General features: G+C 41.8%; 1 protein-coding gene across 1 annotated transcript in view; it reads left to right on the top strand.

Moving 5' to 3' along the window:
- Window positions 1-2,026: 2,026 nt before the first annotated feature.
- GFRA1 (GDNF family receptor alpha 1) overlaps window positions 2,027-20,809 on the top strand; it is a gene marked incomplete at its 3' end in the record, with an annotated part of 129,338 nt that continues 110,555 nt past the window's right edge. The window contains exons 1-3 of the mRNA XM_084210656.1: window positions 2,027-2,247; window positions 3,334-3,636; window positions 4,849-4,932. Of these exons, the coding sequence (XP_084066782.1) occupies window positions 2,208-2,247; window positions 3,334-3,636; window positions 4,849-4,932 (427 nt within the window). The 5' untranslated portion in view covers window positions 2,027-2,207. The remainder of the gene's footprint in view (window positions 2,248-3,333; window positions 3,637-4,848; window positions 4,933-20,809) is intronic.

Below are 20,809 nucleotides of genomic sequence, written 5' to 3'. Positions count from 1 at the left end.
TTCGGCTTCTTAATGACAGGAGAATTATGCTACCTTTGTGTTAGATACACAGATAACTTCTATACAGAGCTTATCTGTGTGCCATAATGATGTCAAAATTACCAGTGAAGAAGTAATCATCTCTCTGTATCACTCAGCTCAATTTCTATTGAAGTGTTTGGAAGACTAACTTGTTTCATTAAATACCAGCGATTTGAAAAGCTGAAGCTGTCTCCAATCGTCAATGCTATCACCAACTTAGCGCCTTCTAATTGCCCTGAAATACTCCAGAAATCTGATCTTTGTCTTTGTTCCTCCAATCGTAACCATATAATGCTTTATGCCTCTGCACATAAACAACCAAACTACAAAACTTGTGACGTAATCAGTTTCAAGTTGATATCATTTATTACAATTTCACTGAGAGAACCAGTACTTTTCACACGTTTTTTGGGTTCTGTTGGATTTTGTTTGTTTTATTTTTATTATGGGTCATGGGTTTTGGGGCTCTTTTTTTTTGGTATAATGCAGATCCATCTGTTTAGAAAAAGTGGCAAGAGAGGAAAAAAAACCCGGAACAACAAAGCAAACAAAAATAAGCCCTTTCCATTTGGGTTCTATGAATGTTGTACTCTCTGTATATCCTGGCATATGCTAGGCTTTTAAATAAGTGTTTTGAAGTACCTTTCAACAGTTTAGCTCCATCTGCCATCCAGTTTTTGCTATAAAAGTGGCCAGCCTGATCATCTCCCATCTCATGAGGCGACTCAAACTCCTTTAGGCAAAATTTATTGCAAGGAGAAGCAAATTCCTTGAGTCGAATGGGCCAAATAGCTTGTTGACAAAACTGCCAGGGAACATATACGCTGACTTCTTTTAAAAATAGGAAAAAATAAACCCAAAACAACTTAACGCGTTTGGTTGCAGCCAGAACATAAAAACACCTGAATCAAATTTTCCACATATGAAAATAAGGAAATCTGGAAGCTGAAGCTATTTTAGGCTAATTGCATTTTGTTGGGTTTCGGGGGAGTGGTACATAGTAGCAACTGTGGGAAAACCACTAAATAGTTCTCTGTTTGAACCATCTGTCACGAATATGGGACATATGTTCGCTTTGTTTATTCAGGAGCCAAGTGGAAGCCGATACACCGCGCTCGGCCCCGGCCGAGGGCCGGATCGCACCGCGCACTGCAGGGATGCGGGGCGCGCCCGCCCCGCGGAGGCTGCGGGGAAGGACGGGCGGTGCTCCCGCCGCCCTGGGGCCGCTGCGGGACATCCCCCGCGGGCGGCGGGGCCGGCAGGGGGAGGCCGCGACCGCCGCGCCCCGCGGAGAGCGGGCGGGGAGCGGCGCATCCCCGCGGGGCCGCCGCCTCTCCCCGGCTCGCCCGGTGCCGGCGGCGCCCGCCGGGGGAGCGCCGGGGCCGCTCTCGGGGCCCAGGGGGCTCCGCTCTGCTCGGCGGAACCGGAGCGGCCGCGCCTCCCGCCCGTCCCAGTTTTCCCTGGCAAACTTTGGCTGCCGGCAGCGCGGCCACCCCCGCTCCGCCCCGGCGGCGAGCGCTCCGCGCAGCCTGCGCGGCCCCGCGCACCGCCCCGGCCCCGGCCCCGGCGCGTCAATAAAGTTGCGGTCGGGGGGGTGAAGAGGCGAATTGCCCCGGGGCGGGGGGAACTCGGGAAGCCGCGGCTCGGGGCTGTCAGAGGCGCTGCCAGCGGGTCTGATACCAGCGGCTGGCCCCGGCTGCGCGGCCGGGGGCGGGCGGGCGCTGCGGGTCTCGTGTGTGCACCCCCCTCCCGCCCCCCGAGCGCTCTCGGTCCCTCCCTGGGAACAGGCGCTGCCCACCCAAGGAGGCGACCGGCGCTCCTGCCCCGCTGCCGCTCGCTCGCTCACTCACACACATCACACAGACACACACACATATACCGTGCGTGCGCCTCTCGCTCCCGCACTGGAGTCAGTGCTTGTGCCTGCAGGTTGCTCAGACCTGAAATCTAAGGGAAAAGCTCAGCGTTTGCGTCGCTGCTCCTGCCGCCGGTGGTGGTAGCGGTGAAGAGAGGGGCTTGTGGGTTTTTTTTTTTTTGCTTGGTGGCTTTTTTTTTTCCTTCCCCCTTGAATTCAATGGATCTGAACTTGGAGCCTTTAGACCTCGGCGGTATTGGAATATCTACATGCTGATCATCTTTGTTGTGACACATCAAGTCGTTTGGGGAAACCATCCGAAGACAGCAAGATGTTTCTCGTTCTCTTGTACTTCGCTTTGCCCTTAGTGGGTAAGTTGCTGGTGCCTGATTTCGGTCTGCACATCGCTTCATAAAGCAAAGCATAGGGTTTATGGGACCGGGAGCCTGATGGTTGTCAGTCTATTGTTTAGGCAGAACAGTGAAGTTTCCAGTAGTTTTTATGGCTCTGCCTCACATCACTTAGCCCTGTCTACCTTTAAAGCTCTGTAGGTTACCGACTTCGGTACTTGTCTGGTTAGCCTCTTGTTAAATTGGGTTCTTGCAAGTTACAGGGAAACTTTTCATTTAAATAAAATAAGGCTGCCTGGGGAGGGTGGGGGAGGACAAGACCAGCTGAAGGATTACATCTTCACCTGAACCTGGCAACCTGCCCGACTGGTAGTGGTTTGCAGCCCAAACTGGTTTCCTTTCCACAGGAGAGGTTTGCGTTTCCATCCGCATGTGTCTGAGGGAGCATGACGGGGGCACGATGGAGAGGAGAGAGTTAATGCAATTTGCTTTGTTCTCCTGCAAAAGCATCATACGTGGAGAGAAGTGGGGAGGGGGGGAAGTAAGAAATTCTACCTTTATGCATATAGAATAAGCAAAAATGTGCACAGCCTTTAAAAAGTGACTGACGCAAAGACAGGGTAATATCAATCAGTGAGGATACTTATCTCTCTGAGCGGGCTGTTCCTGGATGTAAGTGAAATTACAGCAAAGCTCTTGTGGAAAGTGAGGCTGAATATTTAACCCCTTAGTTAAACCCTGGAATGGAAAGCTGATTTGTTTCACCAAAGTGGATCTATGGAATAACAAATGCTTGTTTTATCGGGCACATTAATCCCTCCGGGTTTTTTCTCCTTTTTCTGTTTGCTCATACATCACCTATTAGGGTTAAAAAATACTGTTTCCTTGGACTCCCCGGAAAGTGGATCTAAGCCCATGGAAACCCTGTGTGCTTTTTCCTAAGGCGTAGCATGAAGCCAGGAGGTTTGCAAGGTGCTGCCCCTGGGGTTGGCCGCATGTGCAGCGTGAGGAGGTGCCCCGTGCCTCCCAGGTGCTGCTCTGGAGCTCGGCTTCGGGGCACCCTGCTCCCCCAAAGAGCGCGGGTTGCTTTGTGTCTCCTCTCCATAGATGTACTTTTGTCCGCAGAAGTGAGCGGGCTGCCTGGAGGGGACCGCCTGGACTGCGTGAAAGCCAGCGATCAGTGTCTGAAGGAGCAGAGCTGTAGTACTAAATTCAGGACACTGAGGCAGTGTGTAGCCGGCAAAGAGAGCAACTTCAGCCGGGCCACGGGCCTGGAGGCGAAGGACGAATGCAGAAGCGCCATGGAAGCTCTCAAGCAGAAATCCCTGTACAACTGCCGCTGCAGGAGGGGCATGAAGAAGGAGAAGAACTGCCTGCGCATTTACTGGAGCATGTACCAGAGCTTGCAGGGTACGTGGCGAACGCAGAGCCCCCAGCGCAGGGTGCGGGTTGCGGCTGCCCCCGAGGCTCGGCCGGGCTCCGAGCCCGCGGCTCTGGCTGTGCCCGGAGCTGCCGCCCCAGGAGCCCCGTCCGCCCGGCGCAGCTGCGGCTCCGCTCCCGGGCTGCCAAAGCGGCGGCCAGGGCTTCCTCCAGGGACCCGGCTGACCTTCCTAAACCGCAGTCAAAAGAGAGGGGCACGAGCATGTGCGAGAGCCGCAAAAACAGTCATTTGGAGGCATTTTCCTAATAATGTTAAAACTCCTTAATTAGGACTCACCTAACAGCGCAGTCAACTAGTTTCTTGGCCTTTTTGGTGAAAGTTAAATATAGTGTGAAGAGAAGATTGTTTTAAGTAAAAGTTTGTGTTTTCCTTTCCTGTATTTACTAGCAGTATTCCCTGGGCATGCTGAAGCAGAAAAAACCCCAAAGTTTATGGTTCCTACAGCATGCAGATGTGCCAGTTAGAAGAGACAGGACAGTGATTGACTCAGGACTGCTGTGTTATTCATATTCATAAGGCAAATTTCTCTCAGTCTAGTGAGAACAGTCAGGTCCATAGTCCTCATATTTAGTCCTGTTTTGCTGTGGCCTTGCAGTTGAAGGTGCAGTCACTCACTTCAGTGTGCTCCCCATTTACCTTTTTTTAAAGTTGCTTCTGGAAGAAGGGAAAAAATGTCTTTCTGTTCATTTATCCATATGTTTTAATGAGTCCAGGTGTATTTTTGTGTTAAAGGTAATAACAGACGTTTTATACATCATTAAAAGTTTCTTTTCCAGCAGCATCTTGTCAGGAGTGTTTCATACCAAAGATGCTAGCTTTTGGCTGTTAGCTGAGCTTCTCTAAAAAAGAGCTCTGCTGTTATGGTGAATGAAGAGGAGCATCCTTGCTACAGCTTCTCTCCTGCTGGCATGAGATGGGACAGTCCCTGTGATGTCACAGACTGTCTCTGCAAATTATGACCTTCCCCAGGGAGGAGGGAGAGAAGAGATCTAGTGACAGGGATACACAATTAGCTTCTTTAAGGTGTTTTTATAGGTAATTATTTGAGAAGAAGTAGCCATATAAACTTTTTAAAGGGATTAAAGGGGAGTACATTTTACTGTTATGGAGTAAAAATAAATAAAAAAATCTTATCCTGAATTCATGTGTAAGAAAAAAATCTAAATATTTTTTGTCCTTAGGAAATGACTTGCTTGAAGATTCCCCTTATGAGCCAGTTAACAGCAGGCTATCAGACATATTCAGGCTAGCACCAATGGTATCAGGTAAGCAGACTTAAAATTCTTTAACTGACACATGATTTTGTAATTGAATTATGGAACTTTCAAGCAGTACTCATAACTAAAAAGAAATTATAATGGCTTCCTGGATTTAGGAAGCTCATGATATAGTTGCACAAAAGAAAAGACTAATTGGTTTTGAAATGAAAGAATGCTTGGCAGGATGGCAATTTGTATTCTTTTTGAGTCATTCTTGACAATAAATGCTAAATTTTCCTGTAGGTGGCAATCTGATTCCCTCAGTTCCCAATTTACAAATCAGTTCCTTTTTGGGAATTTGGTCAGTGCAAGTTACCTCCTATTGACATTACAGAAGATCAGAAGATACATCTTTCAAATGCTTGCATAAAGGAATACTTTATCATTTCATACAGTTTTTTAAAAAAAGAAAATTCAGAATTAAAGCTTGTCTTCTTTTCTGGAACTGCTGCCTTTTAAAAGAGCCTATTCACAACTTCCTCCTTTTTCTGTTTTTTCTTGTTGCTGTGTGGCTGCCTTTCAGAACTTTTTTGTGATATTTTGAATGTGTTACATGGGTATTACACAATGATGTTGGTTCTTTATCAGCCTAAGTTGTACTCATTTGGGGTCACATTTATTGAAAACGTGTTTTTTGAGGGGCATTCACTGGGCTTACAGATTGGAATTTCATTTCTTTTTAGGAGCTTCAGAAAGTATTTTTTGAGGATGCAGGCTGTACTCTGGATTTTTATTTGTTTATATCCATAAAACAAATCAAATGTGCAACGCTCAGTGTGTAAGTTGGACACTGCTGAAGCTCTACTTAGCTGACATGCTTTGGATAAGCATTAAGAGATGCCTCTTTAAAAGAAAGGGGAAAAAAAGACCAAAGAGAGTGACTTGACCAATTTTCACATGTACTTAGACTTTTTAGGACTCAAAAGTCCCATTAAAAGCCAGGGCTACTTAGGTTGTTAAGTATTTAATGGTACAGATTTTCAAAGGCATATAGACACATAAAATGTAGATAACTGCCCATTGGGATTTTCAAAAAGGACTAAGTGATTTAAATAGGCGTTAGATGCCCAGGCAGTTTTGAAAATTTTAAGTGCTTAATGCATCTTTAGGTATCTTAATGCCTTTGAAAATCGTCCCTTTAGTCACTTTTCAATATGTGACTTCAGATCCTTATCCCATACATCTTCTGAAAGCATTGTCCTGTTTGGTGAGCAAGCCTGTTGGAGAAATGGTAGGGAGCAAAGAGAAATCTCTGAAGAATCTTTATTTCTTTTATTTTTTAAATGCTTAAAACTCCAACTTTATACAAACCCAAGGCAAAATCAGTGCGGAGGAGTTCCAGGCTGTTTTCTTTAAGTTTGTGATCAGCCTGCCTGGGGCCAGATTCTGACGTACCTCAGCAGTTTTGTGATCTCCAGAGGAATACCCTATCTGCATTCTGCCTTTCTGTTGTTTTTTTTTTTTTTTAAGGTTCCCTATTTACTTGCAGAATAATTGCCTTAAAAATGTAATTTTCACACACCTATTCAGAGCAACAATGAAGTAAGCTTTAGTTGCCAACAGATGATGTCCATCCTACCACAGTTAGCACTCATCCCGTGTTTTCAGTGCACCCCAAATTGCTGCTCCCTTGGTTAAAAGTTTCAGGTTTACAAGGATGGGAGGCCTGGAATTCATAGTGAGCAACAAACAAAAGTTGTCACCTAGAGGAAAAACACCAGTGTTTGAAAGTATTGTCAGCTGAAAGAAAAAGATTAGCAAAAGCATTTTTCTTATTGTCATGGTTACTATTGCGTGTTACATTCTTTAAAGCTCCTCAGCCTTACAGTTTTTTTTGCAGAGCTCTGCAAATACAGCAGAACTTCATAAAATTTGATTAAAACAAACAAAACAATCCCTGTACAAGTAGTGTTGGCAGGGGTTTCAGAGCTGGTGTTCTGCTAATGTGGACATTGTGTTTATAGATGTTGCTGCAGTGTTCACTCCCATTAAAGTTAGTTTTGTGTAATTAAAAGCGGCAATTAACCCTTTCATACCACAAAACCCATTCTGTGGTCCTGTATCACTTGGGCTTGTATCAAGGGTAATGTCTTTGCCACCTTCTGCGTTTATTTTTGTGGTAGTACAGAAAATCACAGTAGTTTTCTTTTTTGGTATGTAAAAGGGGAAATCATTGGCTGAGATGACTGTTTTGTGTCAGATGAGTCTTCTGTAGTGTACATAAGCCTGAAAAATGAAGGACAGTTTTTAAAACCAGTTAAAGTTGATGTGATTCTGTTCTGATAGATGTTCAAAATTGCTTCCCCTATGGAGACGGGATGCCACATTCTCTTTATTTCAAGCATCAATATGTTGATTTAGGAGAAAAATCAGGAGTATATGGCTAAACCTGTTCCTAAGATTGAGTCTTCCTAGTTGAAAGACTGGGCTGTCTTGTTTTTTGTTCTGGGCATATCTAGGTTTGAATTTTTTTTATAACTACTATGTCAGATGTGGTGCTTCTGCCTCAAGGGTGTGAATTTCTTCCCGTTAAGCAGCTCTTGAAATTGCTGAAGACTTGTGTGTTAGTTTTGGAGGGTAACAGATTTGGGTTAGCTATTATGATGTAAAGATTTTGCTTAAACAGACATTTTTGCTTGAACCTTTACAACTTTTGAGAGGTGAAAACATTTTAAGGCCATTGACTTCTGTCACAACTACAGTAAATGCAAAATCTGTTGATTGGATTTCAGAATTGAGTTTCACACTACATTAAGGAGTGTTGCTTGAATTGGTAACTTTTAAAGCTATCTGAGGCTTTTTGCTACCTGGAGAACAGTTTGCCTCTTAAATTTGTATTATAGTTGACATTGAGCTTTGCAACTGGAAGATATGTTATTATTTTGGTATTAGCTGATACAGTATAGTGGTCAGCTCAGGCACCTTGTAAGAAAATATCCTGCATAAAAAATGTAGCTGTACATATCTGCAGAAATATTTAACAAAGTAATGTTTCTGAAATGTCTCATTCGCTTCAACAGAAAAGGGAGAGCCACTCCATCTGAATCAAATGCCTTAAGCCATGTCTGTGAAGTGGTGTAAATGGAATACTCAGTGTTAAAAAGAGTTGGCTATTTAGATCAATGCATTTAGGGTGACAAAATCCTCTCCTCCCATGGGTTCACTTCTGAGTTGCCTGGTTGTTCATAGGCTTATTATCCCAGTGTTCAGTTTTGTGAGTCTTCTTTCTTTTACATCCATTATGTTTAGAAATAATCTTAAAAGAACAGGCAACATGAATCAGAGCATTGGGTAAAACAGAGTGTTTGCTGTTAATCTGTGGAGAATTGGTTGGTTACATGCTGCTAGTTAGGCCTTGTTTCTAGTTGCTAAAGCACAGGATTGGGAGAAATGAATTATTTTGCCATTCTTCTTTGTGTAGTAAAGTTTGTGCAAAGTTCATTTTGCATCATTAGCAAATCAGAGAAATAAATGGTTCATCTGATTTTATGTCAAAGGGAGTGTTTTCTTCTGCTGCTCTCATGAGAGGCTGCCTGATCTAAAATCTCTGGGAATCTTTTGTTGTAGAAGGTATGTGGAAGCTTCTATTTCGAAAAGGATGTATTTTATATTTATTATAGTAAACTTCTAAATTAAAACCAAGAATTCAGTAGACAGCACAGCATGTCGGGCTTCTTGCTGGAGTGTATCATTCCTTGTTAGAACTCAGCACATGAAGGGACCAGGTTTGGTTTGCCCACTGAATAAGCTGTAAGTGCAGACAGAGCCAGTTATGGTCAGTAAGGTGCTTTTTATTGTGTGGAGAAAGTTGAGATTAAAAAGTCAGCAGTGCTGGAATCTCAGGAGTGTGTGTGTGCTGGTGGCTGTTACTCTTTCTGTGGGATGCAAGAGGATGGTTCTGAGTCTCCCTCTAGGATCTCTCCCATGCTCAGAAGGAGAGTAGGTTGATCAATAGTTTTCCTAACTTCCTTTGAGTTTTTCAAAGTCTATTAGGCATCTTGTCTAATTTATTCACAAATCACTAAGTCGATTGTGGGGAAAGAATGAATCTGGTGTGCAAAACACCTTCTTGAGGATGGGATGGACTTTTCTAAGGGAATAATTCCCTCTCCCCAGCATAAAACCTTCTCTGAGTATTGATGGCACCTATTTGCCCCCTCCCCATTACATTTTTCTTCTCAGGGCTGGGGTAGGGACATCACTGACAATGAGCTGCTGGTGTTTCCTTGGAAAAGTGTCTATCAGCAGAGGTGGGGGAGGAAGGTTGGAGCTTTTCAATCTGAATTCCCAAAATGCAGAGAAAGAGCTTCCTTGTCTGTGTGCTTCTCCTTGTACCTTCTCTTTCTGCTGTTCTGTTGAATTAGAACAAGCTGTGTCAGAGTGAATTAATTTCCCCAAAACTTTTGTTACCCCCAAAATTCTTTTAATCAAGAATGGAGGATTTTCCTATTCGTTTTTGTAATTCTTGATCTGATGTAGGAGCTGTGTTCTGGGTAACAAGTCCCTGACACTTTAATTATTATTAACTTCTTTTTTTCCTATCTGGTAAATGACTTTTCATTTGTTGAATCCATGTGTGGCCTTTTTTAGATTGTTTATCAAAAAGATAAGTTAGAATCTCTTTCCTAGCCAAGAGACTCACTGCTTTTTCCTTTTGGGGTTTGTGCCATGTGAATTAGTGGCTCCTCCTGTAAATTAATACTCTATGACATCTCCAATTCCTGTTGCCTGAGGCCTCTAATCCTGTTTCTGTTCATAAATCTGCATGTATTTCAAATGCCATGTATTTTTCTAATTTAACACTATGTCTTTTTATTACATTTCTGTAAGATTATATGAGATGCCACTTTCCTAAAAAGGGAGTTCTAAAATTTTTTAATTTAAAAAATACTGAAAATGTTGATTTCTGTCAATGCTCTGCAGTGCTTTATTAGCTCTTGCCCCCCATATCATTGCTGCTTAGTTAAAAAGTTGAGATACCTGATGTTAGTTAAGTTGTGCATACAGCGGAGTTCACAAACAATAAACTAGATCTTGTTAGGCTAATAGGAGTCTTGCAGTCTGATTCTGTTTCCCCTGAAGTAAGCAAAGCATATCAAAATCTTATTTCATTATGATGTATTCTGTTTCCTGTTTTATTTTTGTTTGGCTTAGTTCTGATTTTCTGATGTGAGGTCGAGCTCTCTGGTAACAGAAAAGTAAAATCTTCTTATATTTAGCCTACATTGTCACACACATAACTGTATTTTTCTTTATAAGGCAATACATTAAAATAATAGCCCTTGAACCAATATTTAATACTGGTTTTACACAAAACCAGTCTATTTCTCCTTAGTGAGAGTTTGTGTCCTGCTACAAGAAGTTAGACAAACCAGGCACCTATTTTAGCTGTGTTAAAGAGAATGAAAATAGTTTGACAAAAATAAATCTAAGCATGTACAATGTTTGTGTTGTTTGACATTTCTGAGTGCAGATTTTCTTTGCAGAGGCAACTAGGCTGAGTTCCAGGCAGATAACAAGTTATCAGGGGTGCATAGATACCAGTTCCTGATTTCCACTTCTGCATTTTTATAATCAGATTGGACTTCACACAAAAGAAAATCACTTTGGTGACTGTTGGCTTGCAGGAGGTCTTTGAATATCCTGTTTTCTTCATTTCTTGAAGCTAGATCTGATTATGAGAGGAGAATTAAGTACCTTGCTGAAGTAACTGATTGGCTGGCCTATAAAGGCAGTGTCTTCACTCTTTACCTTTAGCAGGCCTTGAAAATAGGCATATGTAAATAATCTCAGTTTAGTCCATATTGCTTTCCTTGGCAAGATTATTGGAACGTTTTTGCTAATTTATTTGAAGAGTTGTAAAACAGAAGATAAGGTCCTTAAAATGCACAGCTTTGAGCAAATGTATTGTTTCTGCTTGTCCTGTTAGTCTAGACAGGCTTTGTCAACCTGTTTCAGGATGGACACAAGATGAAATCCATTCCACGAAGGTGGAAGCACCTGATTGACCACAAAGCATTTATGCATGAATATTCTGCCTCTCCTTTAATGCCAAGAGTAGTAAGAGGGAATAGTTAGAAGTCTTGAAGGAAACTCAGTACTGTTGGGGCAGTATTTCCTGAAGCCTCAAAGGGAAGTGTTTGGGTGTAGCTGGTTGAACAAGCATCACCATTTGCTAATAAAGTTCCTACCTTATTACCAAATATAATGTAAGCAGTGAACCACATCTTTTCCAGAGTAACATCCTTGGAGAATGGAACTGCCATCCCTTAATCTGCATCTTTGCAGGAAAGGCTCAGTTATGGTGTGGTGGGTCAGATGTTAAATGAACATATATGTATATTCATTTCTGGGCAGCAAACTGTGTATTCTTGCTGCCCATTACAGGCCAGCTGTATGGTTCACTTAAGGGGCACCTGAGTTTCTCTGAAAGAGGAGCAAAGGGCAGAGGAGCTGCCAGTGGTGTTGGTGGGATTATGAGGAGAGATGGGTCACTGAGGAGGGAAGCAGAATCAGGTTATCTGTTGAGAGGCAGCACCATTCCAGGGGTGCAGTGAGTAGGAGCAGGCATGGGCTGCTGGGCACCTCAGAATGCAGAACTGGCTGGGTTCCCTGCTCTGTCAGGGGTCTGCAGCCTGCTGTGTCCCAGGGTGAGTGTGGGACCCACTGAGCCTGCTGGTGGAGCAGCTGCAGGTGTGAGGTGTGACGTGGTGAGAGTGAGCAGAAGCTGCTTGATAAAGGTGTGATAAAGGTGATAAAGGTGTTCTGGAGGTGCTGAGGGTGGAAGGGAGGACTGCACTGAGTGGGCAGATTGCTATGGCAGCCTTCCTTGCAGGGCTTCCAAAATGCCTCTTGGGAAAGCAGTTTTCCCTGGTGAAACCAAAGGAACGGCATCCTGCAGCTTTCTGTAGCTCGATGGAGCAGCAAGGTGCAGTTGATGGCAGGTGTTCTGCACTCTGGCTCTTTGCATTTGAAGATATTTTTAAACTTTTTTTTTTCAATAACCCTATTTGTATTGGACTCTCAGAGGTATCTTTGACAGTCTTGGAGAAGTCAGTGCTTTCTGTCAGGAGTTGACAGTATGTTAAAAATGCTAAGAGTAAAATGCTTGTGTGTGATGAAATAATGATTTCTGGATGGCAAGGCAGATATTTATGATAAGTATCTAACATTTCTTATTTTAACTTGCACATTATATTGTTTTAACCTTAGAAAGGAATGTGTTTACAGCTTTGATTTTTAGAAATGTGACTGGTTTTGTTCATGAGATGTAATTCTGTAATTTGTTATTTTTGGTAGTATTTTTATATTCTTGCATTTTCCATGGATGAAACTAATGCAGCAATAATGCTGTCAGTATAGTTACAGCATTACCACAATTAAGTTATTTTTGGAACTGTTCTTTAGTTACTGCGCTGCTTTGACAATTTTTCCAAGTGTCAGGCTATTGTCCTGTACAATCTGCACTCAGCTTGAAATTTAACATGAGAGAGGCATGACACAAAGTGTAATGGCATAGAGATAGCTCTTGCTGCATAGAAATTTGCAGAAATGATAGGCTGTAAAGAGACTTGAAGGTATCAAACAATTTGAATAGAAACCCATAAATAAAGATGAATTTCTGCATTCAGTGGTTATATGATTTTATCACTTTCTGATGTCCATAAAATGCATCTTCCCATTAGCATTTTGTCACGCAGCTGATGAGGTTCAGAAGTGTTAAAAACTTCTGTGCTCTTCCTTTTAAATTCTGCGCCCTAAATTCAGTACTAAAGCTCAGTTCAGCAAACCCAGAAATGTCTGTTTCCTTGTCACTCTTCTGCTGGAGACAGCACAAGGATTCCTCCTGCTCCCCAGTCCCACAGCCTCCATCCCAGTGCAGGTTTAGCCCTGGCAGTCATGTTAAGCACTGCTGCTGTCCTGAGCTGAGACCCCCAGCTCACTCCTGCCTTGGTGTGCCTTTTCCCTGTACTGCCTCCCCTTGGAATGTGACTTTCCTCTTTCTTTGTGGCTCCCACACCGAATCCCCTCCAGCTGCAGGGGCTCCAGGGGTTTCTGTCTCTGCTACTGCAGCATGGAGGGGCTCTGCTTTCCCCTCTGCTGCTCCTTAGAAATCTGGCTGCGCTTTTCCCCGTCCCCTTTGTGACACAGGTGTCACCAAACAAGCGTGTCCCTCTGTCCCTTGCCTGGTCCTCAGCTCTGTCCCACATCCCTGCCCTGCAGGGCAGCAGGTGCTGCAGCTGCCTGGGTGTTACAGCTGTGCTGAAGGACTCTGGGTCCCCACTCCCTCTTGGAATGGCTCAGAGCCAGAGGCACGCCTGCCTTGTCAGGTCTGCTCAGGTCTGAAACTGGGGTTTTTCATGAAATTTGTAAGAACTTCATATTCATTGCTCTGTCAGATTTGTTCAAGTATGTCCTATGGCTTAAGAAATCACTGGGAGCTGCAAGGTGTAGAGGAGATAGAGACTGATATTTAATTTACTTAGATTTCCTTGAAAAATTATGATTAAAAAAGGCAAATACAGCTCCTGTCATATCCCTAAGCATTAGACTGTGACATATCTCATCTTATTCTGCTCTCATAAAACATCTAGTGTGTCATGCAAGTGATATAAATAAACATGCAGTGGACTTGAAACATACAGGCAATTAAGTACAGTTGATGGCTGGCAGTTGTGTGAGATAATTGAGCATCTCAGGATTCTCTGAATGGGAAATAACTCATCATTTAGGTTAGCTGGCATGCAGATTATTTATTCAGATTTAGAAATGAAGCAGGAAAGAAAGGAGCCATCCAAAAGCTGTTATATATGAACACATGTATTGCATTTGACTATTTGGATGATACCACATTGTGTTTACAAATGACACTGCACTTTGTAGAGTCATCTTCTTTTCCAGATGGAATAATTTTAGGATTAATGGTTAAGTTTTGCTGATGTTTGTTGTCACAAGGCCATAAACAAAGTTAAGTAAGGCAACGCTAGCATTTGGTAGTAGTTCCAAAGAATTCTTGCCTCTTGCAAATAGAGTGGAATGTATTCTCCACAGCAGTGGCTTTGCATTAATGAATGCTTAAGCAGCAGATTAAAATTTCTGTATAAAAAAATAGGTTAGGATTATATAATAACACAAGTCTGGGATATTAATAACAATAAAGATGATTTTATTGAGCAGATTAGGTGCAATTAAATCTCAACTACAGAATATTTAAATACAATACCAGATCAAAACTCAGTCCCTGCAGCTTTACTTGCTTTCCTTCACACCTACAGGATCAGCACCTGACAGCAAAGTGAATTATAATTTTTATTGTTGATCATTTTCTCTTGCCACGGGAATGTACATCATGTTATCCATTAGGCCCCAGACAGACATGTTTTTTCTCCACATACACAGTTATGAAACAAGACATGATTGAAGACAGCGAGGTGTCAGCTGTATTTGAAATTCTATTAGAAATTGATGAATTTGCTTGTCAGATTTCTTTAAAGGATTGCATGGGTAAGAACTGCCTATAGTGTTCTCGTAAAAAAAAAGAAAAAGTCATGAAAATTACAGCTCTAAAATCAACCCATATAGTCTGAGAAGTGGTGTCAGTTCTTTCTCTTGTAATCTATTACTTAATTTCAGTCTCTAAACAGTGAAATAGAGACACAAACTTGTAGTAGTTGATAACACTCATGACCTGATGAAGTAAACTGATTTGATCCTTTGAGAGGTCAAACTGTGTGTGTTTCTAAGCAAACATTCCCCAAGGCTGCTGATGTGTGTGATGTCTCTTCCCCTTGCCAAACATCCCACCTTTGCAACAGAAAATTAAAGAAGACTTGCAAGGAAATGTGGTGTGTTAGTGTATAAATCTTGTCTATAAATTGCTGTGAGAATTGTTGAACACAGTGTTTGGTGATGTGTTTGGGTGGCTTTTTTTTTTAATTTTTGCACATTTTAAAAATACCTAGACAGCTCTTTTTGGGTTGGGTTGAAAGTAAATTTATTAACTCTAGCTGTATTAATGTTTAGAGAGAAAGGCATACAGTGTTTTTGAATTTGGTAAATAAAGAACTATTTGAATCTGACTCGAGGCTGCGTTTAGTTTGTTAATACATTTCTGCTGTATAACTAAAAATATCCTATCTGCATGCCCTTGACCTTTCTCTGAGAGCTGTGGGAAGATTCAAAAGCATAAATGAGAGTAAATTTAGTATTTTCCTATTTGAAGGAAAACAGTAGCACATGCCTTAGCTCTCTGCAAACTGGGGCTGTCAGTCCTGCATGGCCAGGGGGGCAGAGCAGAGCAGGGAGCCCTGGGGCTGGAGACAGGCTCAGGTAGCCCTGGAAAAGGAAAGTAGTTCATTTTTCATTCCCTGCTCAGTCCTTCTCCTCCTTGCAGGAGGTGCCAATTACAAAAAGGATTTCTGTAGCTCAGTCCTCCATCCCTGAAGGTTGCCCTTTCTCCCCAGCTTGTTGTGTGAACTGGTGACTCAGAGGTGAGGTTGTCAGTATATCAAAGACATCCTTAATGGCATAACCACAAACAGTGAATGACTGTGATGCTTGAGCTTTATGTTTTTATTTGCTTATTAAAAATGTGTTGGCATTTGGGTATCCCAGATGTCACAGGGATATTTCTGCAAGCAGGTGGCTCGTTGTGACACCACTGCAGGCAGCCACTCAGCCCTGCTCTTACCTGCTTCAAATCACTCTCAGCAGGGCAGAGGATGGGTGCACTTGTGGAGCTGTCATTTCTAGGCTTAGGTACTGCATTGCTGGGCAGTAATTACACAGTCTGATAGTAGCTTTCATTTATGCTAATTGCAAGTAAGCTTATAAACCCCTCAGATTATTAAAAAGAGATTTATCTCCTTCCTGTTGCGTTAAGTCAAGGATTTAAATGTTGCAAACTTTTGGTCCTGCTTTAAGGAGGAAAATGTCACCATAAAAATCTTCTCAATATCAACACTTGGTCAGGCTAAGAAAACAGGAAACCTTATTCTATTTTGCCTTTCAAAGTCATGTTTGTAGCATTGCAGCTTTATATACTGATTTTAATAAGTATTTTTAGTTAACTCAGTGTTTTAAATATGTATTTAATCCTACATAGACATAATAAAAATAAAATCATGCTTAAAAGGTAATCAATAAGTGACACTAACAGGAGGCAGGAATAATTGATTTCCAATATTTCCTCTAGACCAATTTCTAGTAAGATCTTCAGAAAAAAACCCCATCACTGATTTCTGTAATGTGGGCAGTATGCAATGTCTAGTGTAGACTATGAGGAGAAATGTAACTTACAAGTTACAGAATGAATTATTCTGTTGTAAAAAGAATAATGTAGAGCCAACAGTTGGCTCCCCTTGAGCAGTGATGCCTGCTAATTGAAGGACTGCATTGTAAGAGTCAATATTCAGGCTTGTAGTACACTCAAAGTGTCTAGTTCCTGTCTTCAGCCAGCCTGAGGAATACAATAAGTAATTCTGGACCTGGACTGTGCTAAGAGGAGCTGCTGCCCACTGCAGCTGTCAGAATGGGAGATGTGCAAAGTGCTTGTAACAGAGAGATGGCTCCTCTGTCTCCTGAGCAGGTTGTTCTTCTTCTGTGGAGAAGCGCTGCCAATACATAGGGTGACAATTCATAATGTCCCTAAGCACAAATGCTCCGTGCTGAACAAGATCACCCTGTCAAGGAGCATGTCAGAGAGAATTAAGGTTTAGCACTTATCCTTCCTCGTGCCTTTCAGAATTTTGAAGGTCTTTCTAATATTTGAAAAATGTTCAAACTCAGAAAACGTTGGTACTTCAGAGTATTACTTTACAAATCAGCTTTTCCCCAGATTGTAACTGAGTGCAGTGCTCTAATTCTTGGAAATGACTTTCTGTTGTGTGAAATGATCCAATTGCAGCAAAGTATTTTAATAAAATTCTAGAAATTACTGTGCATATTTGGAATGATTTATTATACTACAACAGGAAAGCTACAAAGGGTTTTTTTTAAATGGTGTTAACTTCTCAGATGTGTGCTATTAAGGTGCAATAAATTCATTATTTTGTTGATTTTAAAGAGTGGTAAAAGCACTAAAATACATCTCTAAATCACTCTGCAGCTACTTTTAGAGACAAGGTTTTGGCTAGCTGCCCAAAGTGCCCTACAGAGTGGTATTTGGGAGGAAGAAAAGGTTTCTTTGAGGTATTTTTACCACTGGGGGACTCCTGCTGTTCACATTTCTTCTGTATGGTTTGAAGCATCCTGGATTTGTCTGAAATGATTGAGTTCACCTGAAAGGTGTGTGGGTGGGGGGGTGCTGGTGTTTGCTGTGGAAGATCATGCTCATTTTAATTGTCAAAGGAAGTGTTGATCCATTTCACATTATAACACCCAGGTTGTTTCTCTTTGCATCCAGCACCAGCATGAGAAGCTGTGAGGTTTGCAGAGAATGTGGCTGAGTTCATTCTCTGCACTGTTTTATCCTTAGTTGTTTTAAGACTTGAGTGAATAGGTGCTGACAGGACTCCAGGTTTTTTCATATGAAATGTAAAAGCAGAGCTAATGTATATTTGGCAGACATAAGAACTTAGAGGTCAGGAGAGTTAAAGCTTTAGCTTTTTCTTTCCTGTACAGTTCCCTTCTGATGCTGGCTTGAAATTGAATTCAAACACTCCTTTTCCAGGATGTGGAGTCACAGAATCTGCTGAGTTGGAAGGGACCCACAGGGATCATTGAGTCCAACTCCTGACCCTGCACAGGACAAGCCCAAGAATCCCACCATGTGCCCAGGAGTGTTGTACAGATAATTCTTGCTCTGCCAGGCTTGGTGCTGTGCCCACTGCCCAGGGGAGCCTGTTCAGTGCCCAGCCACCCTCTGGGGCAAGAACCTTTTTCCAATACCCCACCTAAATCTCCTCTGACACAACTTGAGGCCATTCTCATGAGCCAGTGTCCCTGACTGTAGCTCAGTGGGTCAGAGCATGGTGTGAACAGCACCAAAGGCTGTGGGTTTGATCTCTGTATGGGCCGTTCACTTAAAAATCATCCCTTGATGCTCTTGGGTCTCTTGCAACTCAGAATATTCTGTGAAATGCTGTACCAGTGACTAAGATCACCTTTTACTGATGTAGTTAAAATCTGACTAATATGTGCATGACAGGGAAAGTTAAGGTAGAAACACATCTCGAATTCTGGGCCTTGCTGACTGGAAAGTTTCTTTTCATAAATCATTCAACAGCAGGTTTACTGAGAGGAAGGTTAGGAGGCTCATTTGTGTAAACTTCCAGACATTTCCCCAGAAATAGCTCTTTTCCATTGGAAAAAATGCAGTTCTCCTAATTTCCTGACTGTACTCTGCATTGGTTGTTCTGTGAGAGTGCGTTTAATTCCTGTTAGAAGTTTTCAAAACCTTCACTGATGGCAGATTGTACTGTACAGGAGATGTGTGAACATTTCTGTTAGCAGAGCTGGCCAGCAGTGTACAATTTGTGAAGAGCCAAACCTTTCTGTTTGTAATTCAACATGGTGCCCTTAAACCATAGGATTTTAGGTCAGCACATGTTTAAGGACACTACCACCATAAGGCCAAATATTCTTAAAGCACTGTGTTGCTCTTTTAACCCATATCACAGTTAATAAACTGCTCCCAAACTTGCCTAATCCTGCTCCCAGTTCTTCTGTCTATATCTGTTGCCTCACAGTGGAATCAGCTCAAGGACATGAGTTGGTAAGAAACAAGGATGCACAAGTCCCATCTCACATCTGCCATTCAGAGGCCATTTATTTTATTAGAGTTAATAAAGTGAATTGTACTGCAGATAGACAACCATGCCACAGTTTTATTTAATAAAGCAAACATGGAAGAAGCAAGTTGGATTTTTGCTTCATAAGGAAAGTCTGCCTTTTGTTGTTTAGAGGCTGTATCCTGTGATGACTGTCATACAGCATTAATTTTTATGCTGTACTTAGAATTTAAATACCTGCATTTTTGGCAGTTTCTTTTCTGCACTGGTGACAAGTAAATGTTGAATAATCAATTGAAATACAGTTTTAGAGAAGTAACATCTGGAATGAGGCAGGCAAGTGGAAGGGAAGAAGACATCTTGCATGTGAATAAAACTAAAATGTGTCAAACTCTGGACTGGAGAGCTTCAGGTGGTGTAAAATACATCTTTAAAGAGAAAATCCTCTGTTTGTTTTCACTCTCCTTTCATTTGTATCAAAAAACTGCTCTGCTGAGTACCAAAACTTGAAAGCTGGCAACATATTCCTGGAGGAGGATGTGTAGTGCCTCTGTTCGGTGTTGGAGAGGAGGAAATGACCACTTTGCTTTCTCACCTGGCAGAATTCCACCAATGCTGGTATTGTCTTATATCCTTATGCAATCACTCCTGATGTGGAATGGAATATAAATGTTTTTCTGTTTGTTGTTTTCACTCATTGTCAGTTGGCTGCTAATGGGAATCTCGGAGACACAGGAAGGAGAAACCAGGTTATACCAACACCAGGCAAATTGCAACAGCTATTTTGCAATAATGATAAATAATCTAAATAATGATTCTTAAGGACACTTGGCAGGGGGAGAAAAGTGATGTTTGCATGTTAAAACCTGCTTATTTCATCAAGTCACATTGTTATTTGAAGAATGTATTTTGCAGTAATTAAGTAGTGTGCCAATTACTTCTTTTAATTACAGATTATATTTTATTTTTGAGAATATCATCAGCCACTGTGAAATTGGCTTCTCATTGTTTTTCTATTCATGTATGGTGGAACACTGGAGCAAAATACATTTTGTATTATTTTGATGCTTCATCTGGAAAGAGTTTGTTTTAAGCTGGAGAACCCATATTCATAGCATTAAATGATGACAAATATGTTTTATAGTTAGCTGCAGCAGTGTTTTCTCTTGCTTTTAGTCACAGGACACCATTTACATTCTATTATCAGGGTCTCATTATGAGCACTGTAGGCCCTCTGCTACCATTGAGTCTCCAGTTGTTTTCCATCAGAGTTGAATCAAAATCAGCTTCACTGGATCAGATTTTTAGTCCCTCTTTGGGCAAATTTTTTTTTTGCTAGGATCACATGGATCCAAGCAAACTGCAGGACATAACCACTCTCAGCAATGATGTGGCTTTGTGTATTCTAGGTTGAAAGCAGCTTGTCTGTGTGACCTTGAGATGTTTTGTTTAATTGCATCTTTTGGAATTCTGGATGTGTGTTGTTGCCTGCTTTATTCACACATAAAAAGGGACACAGCTATTGCCTTCCCTCTTAAGTTGTGTGAGGAAAGATGATTGTGTTTGCCTTCTATGATATATATCTAAGCTCTGTAACATTAAAAAAATACTTTTTCAGCCTTTTGTCTAATTCCAGACGTTATTTTTCATTACTCATGAAAAATATGGATTAAAAGCTCTCAAGAGTTTTTATGTAGGCTTTTATGTAGTAGTCTGATGCCTCTGACAGATAAGCTTAGGAGATGCCTTCCACAAAACAGGACTTGTTCTTGATAATTATTCTCACATTATGACTACTTTGCTTTGAGCAACCTGATTAGGAGACTGCATCATGCAGAGGCAAGAAAATTCCTTCCAAGTAGAGGAGAATTTCCATGTGGGCAGCTCTTGAACTTAAAAGCTCTGTAGTTTTTAAAAAAGTGTAGGATGCTCCATGCTCTCCCTTACACTGCTAAAAGTTCACCTGATGGTAACACGTGTAACAATTCTTCGTGATGTGCCTCATATTGGTCAAATCTCAAAGATCCTTTTAGACACAAGACAGGTTTTAATGGAGCACTTCAGTGTCCTGTTTGTGATGCTTGTCATGCATCTTGTGTGCATTTTAAGCACTGCTGTGATCATTGTCTGACTCTTAAAATTGGTATTCATTT

This window comes from Fringilla coelebs (assembly GCF_963513975.1).
Source record: "Fringilla coelebs genome assembly, chromosome: 8".
Taxonomy (NCBI): domain Eukaryota; kingdom Metazoa; phylum Chordata; class Aves; order Passeriformes; family Fringillidae; genus Fringilla; species Fringilla coelebs.
This window is presented reverse-complemented; position numbering and strand designations above follow the sequence as displayed.